Below are 17,523 nucleotides of genomic sequence, written 5' to 3'. Positions count from 1 at the left end.
CAGTGAAAATATTAGTTGATCACGCCATCAAGAATAAGTCTGAAGCGTGAAATGTTTTATTTCTGAGGAAAGCGGCCGCCTATTGGTTGCTCTTTAAGTTTGTGAGCCATGTCTTCGTAAAGCTGGCAGTTAACGCTCTTTTTTTTTAATAACTTATGCCTTGCACCAGAAGCGAAACGGATGCACTGTTTTTGCTAATGTATTCTGAAGAAGCAGAAAACGAACCCTCGGGAAACCAACTGATAATGCACCGATACAATCCAAGAAGGGAAGTAGCGAAAATTCTGGCCTCGCAGCTTGCTGCATTATAACGTGGCGATGACCATGTTATGCCTCTATGATAAGACGGCCCCTTAGGCTACCAGACAGACCGTGCGTTCCCAAAGTGACGATGATGCTGGATGGTATGCGTAACCTCATCAGATCCGTGGTTCGTGGCGCGCAGGGCATGAGCTTCCTGCACGGCGGTTTCATCGGCTTCCACGGCCGTCTAAAGTCCACTGCCTGCCTCATCGACGCCCGGTTCGTGGTCAAAATCTCAAACTTTGGCCTGCGAGAGCTTCGCAAGCAAGTGACGCCGCCCGACATCGAGAACCCTCGTACGTATACATAAATACACCCTGTGTTTCTTTCCTCAGCTCACCGCTGGGCCTTTGTCGTCTGAGGATTGTCGTCGGCTCTTTAAAAAAAAATATGGTAGCATTTAACGTCTCAAAACTGCACGCCATAATGGAGGGCTCCGGATGAATTTGGTCTACCCGGGGTTCTGACCACGCGGTGCACCTAAACCTAAGTACACGAGCGTCATTAGATTTCGCTCCAACCGAAACGCAGCTTCCCGCGGACGGGAATCGAAAGCTCGACTTCGTGCTCAGAAGCAGAGCGTCATAGCCTGTGAGCCACCACGGCAGGCGTGGCTCTTTCAACCCCATTATCCTTAGTAGGCCGACGAACCGTCCACATTTTAATAAAGCTTTATCATAATTTCAACCATAGCTTGCTTTCGGACTAGCTTGAAGGCTATAAGTATGTCTTGGCAAGTTTTTGGACTCGGCACGAGAGGCAGACCACCGTCGTGATACCGTATCTCCATTCTCACGTGGTATTGATTGAAAGAACTGTGTTTGCTTAAGCGCTTAAAATGCAAGTGAAACGTAACATGTCCACAGCACAATTGTGCTCCGTCGCTTGCGCATTTTCAGGCGAAACTGAGTGCGTGTGCCAATGCATGCCAGGCAACCATTATTTTATAATCAAGTTAATAAACTTATTCATGGTTTGTTACGTCCCAATGCTAGACTGGTCTTTAGAGAACGCCATCGCAGTGGGCTCGGAGTTTTGGTCCCCTGGGATTCTATTATAGACTTTCGCTTCGATACTTTTTGTTGGAAGAATAACAAATTGCTTTGAGAGTCGGCATTCTCTGTTCGTTTGTATTTGACCGACCGCGGCTGAATCCATTCCCTCGGGTTATAATTCAAGCTTTTAAGGACATTTGTTTCTAACTCTATAGTGCCTAAATTCGCCCAAGCTACAAAATAAAACAAATGATGTCCGTCCATATAGGGGGCGTCACATTTCACATGTAAGCTTCAAAAATAAACCTATCGATTATAAACAAATTAATTTCGAAAAAAATCAATAGGATGCCTCTGGGTCTCAAGATGAAGACTTCAGCTACTCCCTTTACAATGCGAGCTGCAAAGCGACGCACGAAGCAGTCTTTCTTGAGCTTCTTGGGCCTATAGCTTACCGAACGTGCCGATCCTGGCACGATACGACACCCGACCGCAATGCCACTGCTCATGCGCAGTACGATACGACGCGCGACCGCAGCGCCACTGCTCATGAGCAGTGGAGTAAATTTTGTACCTGGAAGAGCGTGAGATCCTAGTCTTTTGCGGCATTTTAACGTCAGTCTAGGTAAAGATTCTCCCTATATTCCAGCAGCGCTGAAAGGTAGGGAGAATTAAAATGATATTCTCAAGTTTTACGAGCCAAAATTACGATTTGATTATGAATCACGCCGTAGTTAGAGCACCTGGGGTTCTTTAAGGTGCACCTAATGCAGGTACATGAACGGTTTTTTTTCATTCCTCCCATATCGGAATGCGGTCGCAAGCGGCCGGAATCAAAGCCGCGACCTCGTGTTCAACAGCGCAACACCATAGGCACTCAGCTGTACTGCCGCAGCGGGTTAGGAAGAGCGAGAATACTGGATGAAACGAACAGACGACATGCTACACACATCTGTTAATGTTCGCCGCCCCTCTCCCCTATGTTACCTTTTTTTCTTGTTTTTTTTTTTTTTTCAATATGTCAGGATAGTGGTCGACTGGACCAACGATGCCATAGCCAAAAACGAGCGCACGGCAAAGTTCACGATACTAGCTTAATTTAATCTGGCCTTTAAAAACTACCAAACAACTGCTTTCCTGATTGATCACAGACCCAATTGTTCAGAATATCGAAAACTTGTTACTGTCGAAATATTATGGAGATTTAGCGACAACGCATACTAAACAGGGGTGTTCTCAAATGCTTTTAAGTTCTATACCTTTCGTCTGCTCCAAATAGTCCATTGCGAGTAGCCTTCAGCATTTCTGCTCCGGCATTTGCCGTGGGGATATGCTATCAATTAGTCTGTGTGTCGCAGATATCAAAATCCGAACGTACCGAGAGTGAGTGACTCTCTCTCTCCACTCCTCCGCACTTAGAAGGTCGCATTGTTTTATAAAACGCAGTTTCGACAGAGTTCGTGCAGCGCTTCGCGAACGACCGTCTTTCTGCACCTTCAGATATTGAAGTGTGAAGGCTAAAACGAAGGCTTTCTCGCAGCTATTTTCCGTGCGCAAGAAGAGTGTGACAACCTTGCGAAAGTTGTTTTCGCTCTGAAGCTTCCAATCTGCTGAATTGCGCCTCCCCCCCATTTTTTTTTTTTTTTTTGTTAACTCTAGACCCGGCTCGTCAATGGACACGCGGCGCCCCCCTTTTGTCGTCTTTGCTACAATGTTGCCACACGCATCTGGGTAGCTGTTTACTGAACGGTCGTACAAAATGGTCTGTGGGCGCAATTTATTTCTTTTAAAACGTGGCCTTCGGAATCACGGCAACACCAAATTTGTCTCTGTCCATTTGGACTACGCAAGAGCGCTGTTCGGCCACGGCTAAAGCGGCTTAGTGCAATAGATGGGAGCTCCGTCTAGAAAACGTTGCGAACGGATCGAAGTGGTCTGCACGAAAGCGGGAGAAGTGGAAGTTGACTGAAGGGAATGGCAGCGCGAAAGCGGCGTAGGGAGGATCAGCTGAGGAAGTAATTTGCAATTTGATAGACGCTAAAATAATTATATGCTTCATTTCCTAAATGCGACGGCGCTCATTCGCATCAAATACAGCATGCGGCGCGTACTCTTTTCCTTCCCCCCTTTACGTGATGGAAAACCGAAAACTCACATTCTGCCTCTCCCTTCTTTCATCTCTCTCTCTCTATCACTGAGAACTGCACCATATAGCAAAAGAAGTCTTAAGACCCGAAGCCCGTCGTTTCTGACACGAACGCCTCTAAAAAAGCATGTTTTTATACATACGTGTACGCCGTGTTGACATTATCCTGACGCGTCGTCAGTCATTTGGGATAGCTCAGCAGAACTGAACTTAAGTTTTCTGAGATATTTTCACCGCAACTTGTAGTTGTTGTTCACGGTTTCTTTTTACAGCGAAGCTCTGAAGGGCTCAGTCTCCGATGGTCGTGTCCGCGTGTAGAAAAAAACTATCATTGGCCATATGCTGTATGTGCGAGTGAAAGCGCGCGAGGGACGCGCTTTCACGGGAAGCGAACGCACGGCGGAGAGCAAACATGACTTCTTCCGTCGCGCGAGAGGCCGTGGGGGAACGGGAGGGAGGGGAGCAGCACCAGCAACGCGCACAACTGTTGTCGACGGCGGCGGCGTTTATCCCGCGTTCGCGCCGAACGCGCGCGGCGTTGGTGACGTGTTTATGAAGAACGTGCCAACCTTTGCCGTACACCCTATGGCGGTGTACCGTAGCGACCATAAGGCCATGGTCCCTGTGGTCACTAAATAAATGAAAACCATAGGATCATACATATTTCTCATTCTTTAATAGTTGAAATAACCAATTACACCATCACATCTTAATAGTCATAACTGAAAATACATAATTCCCACCATACTACAGCTTCGCTGGTCTTCCATCTCCACCCCAGTGGAAGGCCTGACGATTTTTTATATAAGAATATTATATCATACATTTTTTTATAACGCTGACAGTTGGAGACATGGGAGCACAGCGTCTTGCCCAGCTGCATTGAACCAGCGTGTGCAGTGGGACGCTGTCTGCCACGTTGGCCAGTGTGAACGAAAAGTGTACGCTCAGTGTACGCCAAGTGTATGAGCCAGTGTACCGCAAATATTGTCAACTTATCTAAAGTGACCCATTCGAACTCCCTGCACGATGTGCAGTCGTCGGCTTCTATAGTCAAACTTGATTACACAACCCACAAGAACTTGTTACGGCTGCAGTAGTATTTCGAAGCCGTTTCTGAACGAGTTGTGAAGCACGCTGCCGAGTCATTCTTGTTTGTTCTTTGTTTTCTTTTACAGACCCGATGCGGTAGCTTAATGGCGATGACGTTTTGCTGCAAAGATCGAGGACTCAGATTCGATTCCGGCCACGGCGGCCGTATTTCGATGGGGGCGAAATGCAAAAAAACACGCGTGCATATAAGCGCACGGCTGAACAACCCCAGCTGGTCAAAATCAATCCGGATTCCCCCACCCCCCTTCTCCCTATACTCTCATAATATAATCGTGGTACAAATAGTCTCATAATCAGATCGTGGTTTCGGCATGTGGAACCCCATAATTTTTTCACAGCTTCAAACGTGTTACAGTCATGCACAGCTTGCATAAACCGAGGTCACAATTTTTTTTTTTTTTTTTACACACCGCGCCCCTCTAACGTCATATTTTTCTTTGTCCGATGGCAAAATGTGAAATATCATTCTGTCTGATGAAAAGGGACGCAGTTGTATTTCCCACTTCCTCCAACAAATGAAAAATCAAAACGAGGAACGCACTGGCAAACGCACATTCTTTGCAAACACGTCATTGTGATTGCAATGGTGAGACACATCTTTCACGTGTATATCTCCGTACCGACAGTGCTCGAAAGTAATACACGTATTTAGGGCCCGCATAATCAGCAACAAGGTTAACCACCGAAGAACGATTCCGGATTAACTCTAGCAGAACCCCGTGTTCACTGACAAGCGCCGTAAACAAAGTGTAGAGCCGCTGTTGCCTTCCGTTTTCAATGATGTAGTGGTGCCGAAACCAGCACACAGGGAGCACAAGAACTTTCATTCACTAAACGAGCGTTTCTATCCACTTGTCAAAGGTCATTAACACAGGGACTGGGCTGCGGGGCGCAGGCAGTCTTCTGTGGACGGCCCCGGAACACTTGCGCGAGGAGATGCCAGGCGGCTCGGTCAAAGGAGACGTCTACAGCTTCGCCATCATCCTTCAGGAGATCCTCACGCGCTCGGGGCCCTTCGAGAACTTGGAAAAGTATTCCAAGCACTTCCTGCCCCCAGAAGGTAAGACCGCCTGCGATTCAATCGCATTTCCTAGTAATATGTACGATACCTCAACGCCAGCGCCACCGTAAAACAAGTGGTGAGAGCTTTTGCACCAACTGGTGCTTCCCTCCGCCATATTGGGTCAAAGTGTTCAAATCCCACTGTCTGGTGCAGAGTGAGAGGTGAAATGCCGGTCGAGTATATAAGCCTTTAAATAAAAAGAAGAAAAAAAAACGACGCTACCAGCTTCGCTGTTACTACCCTTTTCGAGACGAGGTATCGACGCACCTTTACTGGTGAATGCAGCTCTCCGGTATAAATGCATCAGAAAACTTAATGTACGCATGTATATACCGCGAAATGCCCGCCCGTACGCATATTGTTGTTATAAACAAATCAAGTTCGCACCAGCCTAAATATTAAACCGGAGGAGACGTGATGTTGTGGGTGCTGCAGGGGCTTACGAGAACGGAGACTTACAACTCTTCGCTGTGCTCCGTTGCACGGCAAATCTCTACAACGCCTGCCGCGCCAGAAATCAGCTTTTCAGACAAAGTGGGCCGAGAAAATTTATAAGGTAGTATTGACGTTGCCAGTACCAATGCAAGTCACAGAGCGAAGGCGAAGACCGAGCCTATCTTGTGTACACAGTGAGCGTGGAGGCAGAGCCGATATGCAGGCTGAGAAATAGGTGCAGCAATCGGCTCTTTCGGAGAAACTTGTGTAACCAGTAGTCTCCGAAAGTAAACAATTGGAAAACGGAGCATAGTGATATAGGGTGTATAGGGATCGAATGGTGAATCATTGGCGTGAACACATGTTATCCACGGCTGTGAGTCACAATTTATTTATTACTTACCGGAGTGATATGATGACAAACTAACAGTAAAGCAAAAAAAACAAAAAAACCCTAAGACGACAGCGCAGCGTAACTGAGAAAGAATTAATCGCGCATAGGATGCCGCCGATGGTGTCGCTCAGTCTGCCCGTGATGTGCAGCCGCCGACTGATATAGATGAAATGTTATACGCTGACTTGACAAATATGGAGAACTCCGTTATTAACCGTTTCCGCGTGCCGTAAACAACGTACGCCACGCTACAGCGCAGAAAGTTTCTGCAGAAGGAGTGAAGACGGGGCACCACGCGAGTTCAGTCCAGCGCCGACACGCGACGATGTCCGCGACCTGCGCAGCACTTTTCTCTTTCTCTCTCTCTCTCTTTCTTTTTTACTTGAATGCCGCTTCGAGAGCCTGTAGTTTAAACACGACGTTATTGGACAGTTTGGACTCGGTGACACGGGCGAGTTTCGCTTGCCGTAAAAAAAAAAAATAGAAAGGAAAACGGCGAAAGGGCAGATGTATTGCATCCGGCGACGCGACTCTTCGAGTCTGCCTGCTGCTTGCTCTCAAGTCGCCCCAAGCTGGCCGCTCGGAAGCTCGGACTTCCGGCAGATCGGCGCCCTTCCGCTCTGCTTGCTGCGTGCCAGGATCACCGTCGAAAACGCTCGGGAGTTGATGCGCATACCGCGTTTACTTCACGCCGGTCTCCTGGCGACACTTTCGTTACGTCCTGACTTCGCAAAGCAAAACAAAGATACGATAAAGGCATCGACGAACATGAGAATCTTTCTGTGAAGCGACGCCATTCGGCGTCTGCCTTCCTTTAAACCTTGCACTGAATTTACTACAGTCATTCAGATGAAACCACGAAAGTCGCTGCCTGTGAAATCACAACTCCACATATAGCTTTAGGGAACCACTCGAGATTATCCGGTCACATGCATTCCGAGGTCACCCAAATGAATGTGATACATGCATACTAACTCATACAACAGCAAACCTGCAAGCATGCCTAAACGATTAATTTAACTCAACGAGTGGCACACGTCTTGAAGACTAATAAGACATAATAAGGCTCAGCAGCAGAATGTCATATAGTCACTGAGCCGCCGCGGCGAGTCTTCTCTTACGTAACAGCGTGGCTCATCAAACGCATACCACTTCGGCTGGCGTCTGGTTATCACCTCGCTCCATATCTTATTGAGCGCCGCTCGGGTGCCGGTCATTTACGAAGTGCACTTACGCAAGAGCGTGGATTCTGCTGGTGCTGTTGTGTTTCCCGCCTAAGAGAGCCATGCGGCGTTCAAGGACTTACTCCGGAATGATATGTGCTATATATCGTGTCATACAAAATTCTCGACATTCTTCCTTCTTTTTCTCTCTTTTTTTCTCTCTCTCTCTCTTTCTCTGTTTTCTACGCGTCAATCTTAGTTTATGTTATGAAGCCTCTAGATTGCTCAGAAACGTTGGAAGGATAAGCGTCTTTGTAGGCGTCACATCGAGGCCTATGACGGGATGGCGGAATCACATCGGTTCAATGGGAGAATCTCCGAACGTGTGCAGAGATCCTGTTCCGGGTGAAGCTGGGCTCGCGGCCGCCGTTCCGGCCTGACGTGACGCCCGCCGATTGCCCGCGCGAGCTGCTGTCACTCATGAAGCTGTGCTGGAACGAGAGCCCCGCGCTGCGACCTTCGTTTGCCATACTCAAGCAGCTCATGCGCAAGTACACCAGGCGAGTGCCCATCTCAAGTTCGTACAGAAACAGTCATACTCTGCATTAATTGGAGTGGCCGACAGTGCAACATGCGAGGTCTGCGGCACCGACGAAACTATCGACCACCTGCTGTGCCACTGTCCACGATATGCCCCAAAAAGACAAGAACTTGCTAACGCGCTAAAAAAAAAAACTGGACAATCGGACGCTCTCCGTGCAGGTGCTGCTGGAACACCGCCCCCATCGCTCGTTGGCCCATAAAGCGGTGAAGGCACTTTTGTGCTTCTTGAGGACGACGGGCTTGTGACGTGTCAGCGATCTCACCGCTAATTTCCTTCTTTCCTTCCCTCCTCTCTCTCCCTGTCATCTAATCCAATCTAATACAATTAACACTGGAAACATCAGACAACTGGTAGCAACACAGAATTGGTTGCGCTCGCCTTAGAATCCGTTTTCCTCTTCTTGTTCTTTTCTCTTCACGTTTATTTACACTTCATGTTCTTGTTTTTTCTCTTTTGCTCTTGAAGACATACGGCTGAGACAAGTATACGAGGGTGTCGCAACTATCATGCATCAAGATTGAAAAATATGAAAATTCCACATAACTGGACAGAACTAAGGTAATGTTTGCCGTCGCTTGGAGATAATCAGGTTATATTTTTTTTTCATTCCGCCTAATTGGATAATTAGTATTAATCAACTTCTCAAATATTATAATTAGATTAAAAGTGTCTATGAGAATATTATAGAGCAACATGAAAAACTCCCGATACAGCTTTCTGTTGCTCGATACGTGCTACGTAAAAGTGTTTTTCCGAGCGTGAAAGAAGTCCGCGAATACACTCAAAGTGCCTGGAGCGGCCAGTCCCGTGGCAATTTTGCTTGTATTCGCGGGCTTCTTACACGCTCGGAAAAACACTTTTATGTAACACTAACTGAGCTACAGAAAGCTGTATCGAGAGTTCTTCATGTTGCTCTACAATTTTCTCATTGACACTCTTCATCTAATTATTGAGAAGTTGATTAATTTATTAAGACTAAATATGCAATTAGGCGGAATGCAAAAAATAATCTCATTATCTGCAAGCGACGGCAAACAACATTACCTTAGTTCTGTCCAGTTACGTGGCATTTTCATATTTTTAAATCTTGGTGCGTGATGTTGTATATATGTGCACATAACAGGGTGTCCCACGTTACTTGTGCCGAGGTTTAAAAATGTACTGTCATGTACCTGGACCAAGGTAATGTCATGTACCAACGTGTTGTTTGCCGTTGTTGGAGCAAGCCAGGCTACTTTTTTGTATTTAGCCTAATTACATATTTGGATAATATTAATTAACCAACTGCTCAAATATTATATACAATGCAAAAGGGTCAAAGAGAAAGTCGTAGTCAATCCTGAAAGAATATACGATCCAGCTGCCTAACCGCCGTGGTTGCTCAGTGGCTATGGTGTTGGGCTGCTGAGCACGAGGTCGCGGGATCGAATCCCGGGCATGGCGGCCGCATTTCGATGGGGGCGAAATGCGAAAACACCCGTGTACTTAGATTTAGGTGCACGTTAAAGAACCCCAGGTGGTCCATATCTCCGGAGCCCCCACTACGGCCTGCCTCATAATCACATCGTGGTTTTGGCACGTAAAACACCATAATTTAATAATAAAAAATAAAAATCCAGCTGCCTGCTGCCTATGTGTTACATAAAAAATTTCTATGTTCAAATGAATGTGTATATTTATTTATTTATTTATTTATTTATTTAATTATTTGTGCATTCACTCGTTTAGACATTACTATATTTGCATTTCAAAACTAGAACAGTAAAAACTATCGCACCAATTCGTCTCATGGTTATTTTGGCCAGCTATATATCAAAGAGCACAAGAATGCGACAGCTAATGCTGACAAGACACATGAGAGAGATAAAGCTCTTTATTGAAAAATCAGAGTTTTTATCCAGCGTATTTACGCCTACATGCTACTCTGCAGCGAATGGGACGAAGGAGAAGAAAGGCCCTATAGAAGAAGGTGCGCAGAAGAAAAGGAGAGAAAAAAAATGCAGGTCTTGTGATGATTATCAGCAGTAGAGTAGGAAAAAGGAGGAAAGAGAAAAGCATAAGGCAGGGAGGTTAACCAGAATAACGTCCGGTTGGCTACCCTACATCGGGAGAATGGGAAAGGGGAACACAAAGATGACAGGGAGAGAGAGGAGGGAAGGAAAGAAGGAAATTATCGGCGGAGTTCGCTGACGCGTGTGGTATTGCACTAGTAGTGACAGACGTTGACACAAGCCCGTCGTCCTCAAGAAGCACAAAAGTGCCTCCACCGCTCTTCCAGCAGCACCTGCACGGGAAGCGTCCGATTGTCAAGGTTTTTTTTTTTTTTTTTTTTTTTTTTTTTTTTTTTTTTTTTTTTTTTTTTTAGTGCGTTAGCAAGTTCTTGTCTTTCTGGGGCATATCGTGGACAGTGGCACAGCAGGTGGCCGATAGTTTCTTCGGTGGTGCCGCAGACCTCGCATGCTGCATTAAGGTAGACGGTAAATGTAAAATAAAATAAAATCACAATCTTGATGCGTGAGTCAAAGTTTAGACACATGTTCTCTCACTGCCCACGTGGCCAGCTCTCGCTCAGACACCCTTGCGTCCTCCAGCATAGCAGCAGGGCCGGCATGTTTCCTTGCCCAGAATTGCCGGAGCGTAAACCGCTTTAGCCGCACCCGATGTCAGAATTGATCCACAGGGACCGTGTGCCATGGGAGACCGTATAGCAACACAATCCTATGGCTTCGCAGGCTATTCGGCTTCCGCCTGTTTTTCTCGTGTCGCAAGGTTTTTGATAACGCGATCAATTTGATTTTTTTTTTATTATTTCACTCACTCCAACTGAAACGATGGCACGTGGCTCTCTTCTTCGTGCCGCTGCAGTAACAATTTGGTTGTTGCCTACTGTACTTTGCTTAAGTTCGAACTGTAAAACTGTAGCCTGTCCTATATTAACTAAAAATAAGATTTGGCGGATCAGTAGATGCTTATTCTTAGGGCACGCGTGCGAGAAAACAACGATACCGCTTTCACTCCAGGCATTTGTAGCTTCAAAACGTTTGCTCAAGAAAGAAGAAAATGAAAAGAAAAGGCACGCGTACGGTTCACGTAAACAGCAAGGTGGCGCCTTGAATTCGGCGAAATCAAGAGCGACACTAATTTTGCCGCGTGAAGCGGGAGATTAAACGGTGGCTCGTGTCATTTCTCTGGCCGCCAAACAATATTGCCGGCCGCCAAGATTGCGATTTCTTTCCAAGTTGTGCAAGCGAAGAGGCAAAAAGGAAAAAGTGTGGACGACGCGCTGCAGACCCTTTTGCGCCCGACGCTGTTTATGGTTGCCTCTGAGAACGTTATTATTGTGCACGCAGGTCACCCAAGTGCCAATTCTGAAGAAACTACGAATTTCCACGGCACGCAATGGCCCTCCTTTGTTCATTGTTTTATTATTATTATTATTATTATTATTATTATTATTATTATTATTATTATTATTATTATTATTATTATTATTATTATTATTATTATTATTGCTGTTGTAGTTGCTCCTTAGAAATGTTCCAGGGCACGGTAAATGATTGATTGATTGATTGATTGATTGATTGATTGATTGATTGATTGATTGATTGATTGATTGATTGATTGATTGATAGCTTCTAACGGGTGTCGAGTGTAGCGTAGCCGTGAAGGCTTTGGTCCAACGTTTCCTTAAGAAACGGACGATGAGGAAAATGGTTTCAGGGAGCGACAGAGATGTGGTACGAAAACGAAAGGAGGCAGTGCGGAGATGATGATCACGACAAATGTCTACCCTTTCTGCGTAGCCTGCACGCGCTCACCCCACGACGTAACCACCATAGCGGGCAGTGGTCGAATGCTTGGAATCTTGCCTTGCGCACTGCTACTTTCCACAATACTACTTTCCCTCCCGAATAGTACCTCGTGAAGTGCGCTTCTTCTATGTAACACTCACTTGGCAAAGGAGCCAGCTTTACAAGCCAGTTTTTGAAGAAATATTTTGAAGAAAATGCAGAATCCCTTAAGTTTTTTACACACATTTGCAACCACAAGAAAGGTTTAAACTTGCGCACACGGGGATTTCCTGTGGTCGCATGTAAATCTCTGAACAGCAGTCACGGCGACCAGACGCAGAGTGCTGCGCAACCATGACTGGTACCAACGGAGCGCTAGAAGACGTCACGCGCGCCAAATGGAATCTGACTCTCCAATGAAAGGTTCGTTAAGGTACTGCACCCCTAAAATAGGCCCGTGCTATTGACCGCAGGGTATACCAATCCTAGGGAAATCTGAGATTAGGTATGAACTGATACAAACGACGTTGCTGCTAGGCAATCCTGATAACTGACCTTTGCAAAAACTTAAGCAAAAAGGAACGAAAGAGTGAACACGACTGCTCTTACTATATATATATATGGTGGTCGCTACTGGTCGAAAAGCGCCATACATGCTCTCTGGCTTGAAAGCGGTATGCTGTTATTGCAAGGACTTTCCATTGCGCCGCCTCGCAGAGTTGCACGATGACTTGAGAGCATAGCCGCGCCGCCATAGCCGATTCATCACCAAGGACCTGTTATGCTACATAGAAACTGAGTACAAGGACGCATCGAGCATAGCGCGAGAACCAACAGCGCCGCGTGTGTTGTTGCTTCGTGTAGCGAATGTGTGGCCCGTGCAGGCAGATGGGCAGCAGCAACCTGCTGGACAACCTTCTGCAGCGCATGGAGCAGTACGCCAACAACCTGGAGCAGCTGGTCGAGGAGAAGACGGCCGCGCTGGTCGAGGAGAAGCGCAAGAGCGACGAGCTGCTCTACGAGGTGCTGCCGCGCTCGGTGGCCGAGCAGCTCAAGCGCGGCGAGTACGTGCAGCCCGAGGCGTTCGAATGCGCCACCATCTGCTTCAGCGACATCGTCGGCTTCACGGCCATCTGCGCGCACAGCACGCCCATCGAGGTGGTGGATCTGCTCAACGACCTGTACTCCTGCTTCGACGCCATCATCATCAACTACGACGTCTTCAAGGTGGAGACCATCGGCGACGCCTACATGGTGGTGTCCGGCCTGCCTGTGCGCAACGGCAAGGAGCACGCGCGCGAGGTGGGCCGCATGACGCTGTCGCTGCTGACGGCCATCTCGGGCTTTCGCATCCGGCACCAGCCGTCCAACAAGCTGCGGCTGCGCATCGGCGTCCACTCGGGCCCCTGTGCGGCCGGCGTGGTGGGCCTCAAGCGACCCCGCTACTGCCTTTTCGGCGACTCGGTCAACACTGCCTCGCGCATGGAGAGCTGCGGCGAGGCCATGAAGATCCACATCACGCGCGAGACCAAGCGCCTGCTCGACACCTTCGGCACCTTCCGCCACCGGCTGCGCGGTGACATCTACGTCAAGGTATATACTACCCATTTTTACAACCGACGCTTGCTGGGCCCGCGGGATTGGGAGCGTCGAACAGGCTTGGAAATAGTGCCGGCACCCTTGCGTAATCACGGACTAGATGTATTTAAGCAACGTAACGTCGACGCACTGTCTGCGTGTCGTAGCAGTTCTACGTTGCCACATATTATCTCCAGCAAGCTGTGCTCACTTTGCTACGTTATGTAAATTAAGCCACTACATCTACGCTCACTGAGAATGCGTGTGCCCAGAGAGCTGTTTCACTTATAGATGAGAAAGTGCAACAAACGCACAGCTGCAACTGACAAGGCCCAACAAGGTCATACTGCACCCGTTTTACTCCCGCAGTACAATCTCTCTTGCCTCTATGGCGCAGAGAATCATTGCACACGTCCAAGCGTCGTAATCGATTACCTCATGCCTACAAAGAACCACAATGTTTCATTACCGTACTTTCCCTTCCACTTCTGCTTCCCATCCAATTTCTCCAGGGCAAAGGCATGATGCGCACCTATTTCCTGGAAGCAGAGGACCCTCCTTTCTCGCCGGACATAGGCTTGCAGGGTACATTCTTCACAAACGAGCACCTGATGCGCCAGCTTTGAACGGGACCAACTTCCATCGAGGGTCACCGGCACCGATTGTCCGCATCGCTTTTCATGAGTGGCGCCTGCAAACCACATTGTCGCGCCTATGTGCTCAGCTGCATAAGAACGAGCTCCGAAGGAATCGAGTGGCTGGCTTGACCGGTAGTATAGGCTTTACTAGTCGCCAGATCATGTAACGCAGTGCGGTCGCCAAGGTCCACTGGAAGAGGAGGCATGTGACGCGAATCTGTTTCAATCACGCTTGCTTGCTTGCTTGCTTTCTTTCTTTCTTTCTTTCTTTCTTTCTTTCTTTCTTTCTTTCTTTATTTCTGTCTTTCTTTATTTCTTTCTTTCTTTCTTTCTTTCTTTCTTTCTTACTTTCTCTCTCTCTCTCTCTCTCTCTCTTTCTTTCTTTCTTTCCAGTGTACCTAATCACATGTAAGAATAGGCACACACTTAAGTCGCGAGCACTGATAAGCCGAAATGTTTAAGCCGGGATCCCTCCTTCCCAGGCTCTTTCGAGGTGCAACATCAGGAAGTTTTGAGGAAGGGAGCACGGTGGCGAATATTTTGGAAGTAAAATTTTGCTCGTATCAGTCGGCACCGAGAGAAGGCAGTAACGAAAGATGACGTGCACGGGTTCCTGCCTTTGACTGCAACTCAATAGTGTTCATTTAACTTTACTATAAGCTAAATCAAGTTATATAATATATTTAAATAGTTTAAAAGCCGCAGTGCGAGGGAAATGCTCGTACACATCCTCCTTGATCGAGTTAAGAGATAATTTTTGACTCAAGCATTGTATTTATCACGTGTCTCGTGTCATACCATCGTCATGGGGACATGCAATCCACGTTATCACATTTCGCGAAACGTACGCAGCCAATAAACTATTGCCCCGCACTTTACTTTAATTCAAGATTTTCTCTGCTTGTTCTTACTGGGCTTGCGCACGTAGCACTAGAAAATGCTGTGTTTCAGTTCTACATTCCTACAATCACCTGTGGAGGCTTCCTGCACTCAAAGCTCACAACACGACATTGCATCTGAAGGCCGGGCTGATGTAAAGACAGCCACTGGGTATTCTCCACTCCAGAAAGAAAACTAAAAGAGTTAAGAGGCATATGAGAGGGAAAAATTGACCCCCACTCAAGAGTTGCAGGAGGCTACAAAGGAAAACCATACGTGTTTCTTAGATAGAAAGCTTCCCGGTTAAGGCAACATTCGTCCTGGTCCGGGGATCAAACCCGGGACCAACATCATTCATTCAGGGGTAAGGTGGGGGTCGCTGTGCCATTTGAGCTAATCAAGAGACTAGCAGACGGCAGCTCAAGGCCGAATTAATCGACAACTCGAAGCGCAAGGAACACTGAATAGACAAATCAAATCTGAAAGGGAAAAATTGTCATCCGCTCAATAGCAGCAGGCTACAAAACTACCCCGGCCTTGCGGATTGATTTGCTTACAAGAGGCAAAGCACGGCTAGTTATAAATTAACAGGCTGAATTTGGAAAAACCATACTTGCGAGGTAAACAGGTGAGGAGCGACACCTAATTTCGTCTCCTGAGTGGTTGCCTCTTTAGAAAAGGCTGCAATTCGTGCCACTTGTTTGTAAGACTCCATTAGAGTTCATATTCGGCTCTGAGAGATTCGGAATTACCCTCTCCTCAGCAGGAGTGTACTGCTTACAGCCGCTGCGCCGATTTTCTGTGGCGTGCTAAGGTAAGGACAAGCTTTGCAGCTTTGACACAATTAGCAGCAGCGATGTCACTTTTCATTGCACGGACGACCTCTCGATTGCAAATGCTCTAATACAGCCGTTCGAGCGAACAGCCGACGGTCGCGTCTCTTTTGTGTCTCTACAATACTGTTTGTGCTTGTAACGATACCCCCTGAACTCAATGCATTGTACGCAGATATGTCATTATGATCACGTGTTGTGGATGTTATCGTCAACAACCTGCCAACAGCAGCAGCATGTGCTTTATGGCAGCTTTCACTGCCTACATACTTTTCGTTGGTGTCATCTGTGTGTGCAAACACGTGTCATTTTTCGTGATTTATTTGTTTTCTCATTAACAGCCGCAACGCGCGCGGTCCTTTTGTTAGGCAGACTGCGACCTCCAGCGTAGCAAAGGGCAGACGCCAAGTTGTTCGTCGTTTCGTGTACCCCACTTGTTAAGCGAGTGTGCAAGCAAGGTCGATCTCACTTGTCTAGAACTTGTGATGCGTGTTTCATGGCAACCTTCCCTAACTGCATACTTGCCGTCGGCCCCATCTGTGTGGAACAATCTGAGCTCGATGGCTTTCACTCTGGTCATGAAAGAAGTCAGGCCAAACATTGCCGTCGCCAGCGAACGTGTTCACTCACCTGCTCCCAATGCACGCACATAAGTCACTGTCCAGTGCGCGGCCAGCTTTGATACTAACATTTATGCACGGTTCTATACGAGCGTGATCGACATCGTACACGTAGTGCTGTTATCGTACGTGCTATAGTCGCCTCGCGTGCAACCCTTCACAGTCATGATTGTACATGCACATTTCGTCAATAATTCGAGCGAATAAAATGCATCAAGTGCGTCCTCTTGTCGTATGTGAGCGCAAGTGGGCCTACAGGCGCAGAACCAAGGCGGTCAGTGCGACTGTGCCCGTCATGTGCGCCACGTGCCGTGAAAATTACCGCGGCGAAATGGGTGTTGCGCAGACGACCCGAACGTCATTGTGCAGAGCGTACATGCGGTTCATTCGCCGTGAACGCCCGCCGCCTTATTATGGTCGCCGTTTTCCGGTAAATAATCAATAGCGTCCCCGCAGACAGGGACCCGCCGTCGTAAATGAGGGCTATGGCCCGAACGGGACCGACTCGACCCTCATTGCAGGTCATTAAAGGGAGAGACCGCAGGGCTCGCACACAGTTGCGCGACGACATATGAATCCTGCAACGACGCTGGATGCCAGCGCCAAACCGAGAAGCGGGCCAGTGCGAACGAAGAAAGCGCCAAGCCGTCACAGCCCCACTAACGCCAACTGCCGGGCAAAAATTCCGGCGCCCCTCATTAGTGCTGGCGCAAGGTCCCTTCTTGCTGACAGTCTGCTTCACCGACGGAATTAATCTTTATCCGAAGCCTCGTCTCCGGTGGCGCGACTGTCTTGAACGTTTGCGAAAATGAAGCAAAGCATTCGATTCCAACAAAAGGTGTCTACGATATTCACAAGCCACGTAGTGAACACGAACATACGATTTGTTTAGTGGAGCAAGTTAGATCCGCGCCCTCAGTAGCGGCGCCTGTTGTGGTCCCAGCGTAGCTTTTGATTGTAAATATACA

At 47.6% G+C, this 17,523-nt stretch overlaps 1 protein-coding gene across 1 annotated transcript in view; it reads left to right on the top strand.

Annotated features, from left to right (window-relative positions):
• The window catches only part of LOC119442819 (atrial natriuretic peptide receptor 1), a 62,809-nt gene extending 46,052 nt beyond the window's left edge, over positions 1-16,757 (top strand). The window contains exons 15-19 of the mRNA XM_049663056.1: positions 446-599; positions 5,453-5,617; positions 8,004-8,176; positions 12,896-13,600; positions 14,098-16,757. Coding sequence (XP_049519013.1) covers positions 446-599; positions 5,453-5,617; positions 8,004-8,176; positions 12,896-13,600; positions 14,098-14,211 — 1,311 coding nt within the window. The 3' untranslated portion in view covers positions 14,212-16,757. The remainder of the gene's footprint in view (positions 1-445; positions 600-5,452; positions 5,618-8,003; positions 8,177-12,895; positions 13,601-14,097) is intronic.
• Positions 16,758-17,523: the final 766 nt, after the last annotated feature.

Source organism: Dermacentor silvarum, chromosome 1 (assembly GCF_013339745.2).
Source record: "Dermacentor silvarum isolate Dsil-2018 chromosome 1, BIME_Dsil_1.4, whole genome shotgun sequence".
NCBI lineage: Eukaryota > Metazoa > Arthropoda > Arachnida > Ixodida > Ixodidae > Dermacentor > Dermacentor silvarum.
The sequence above is the reverse complement of the archived record's forward strand: the minus strand, read 5'-3'. Positions and strand labels throughout refer to the sequence as shown.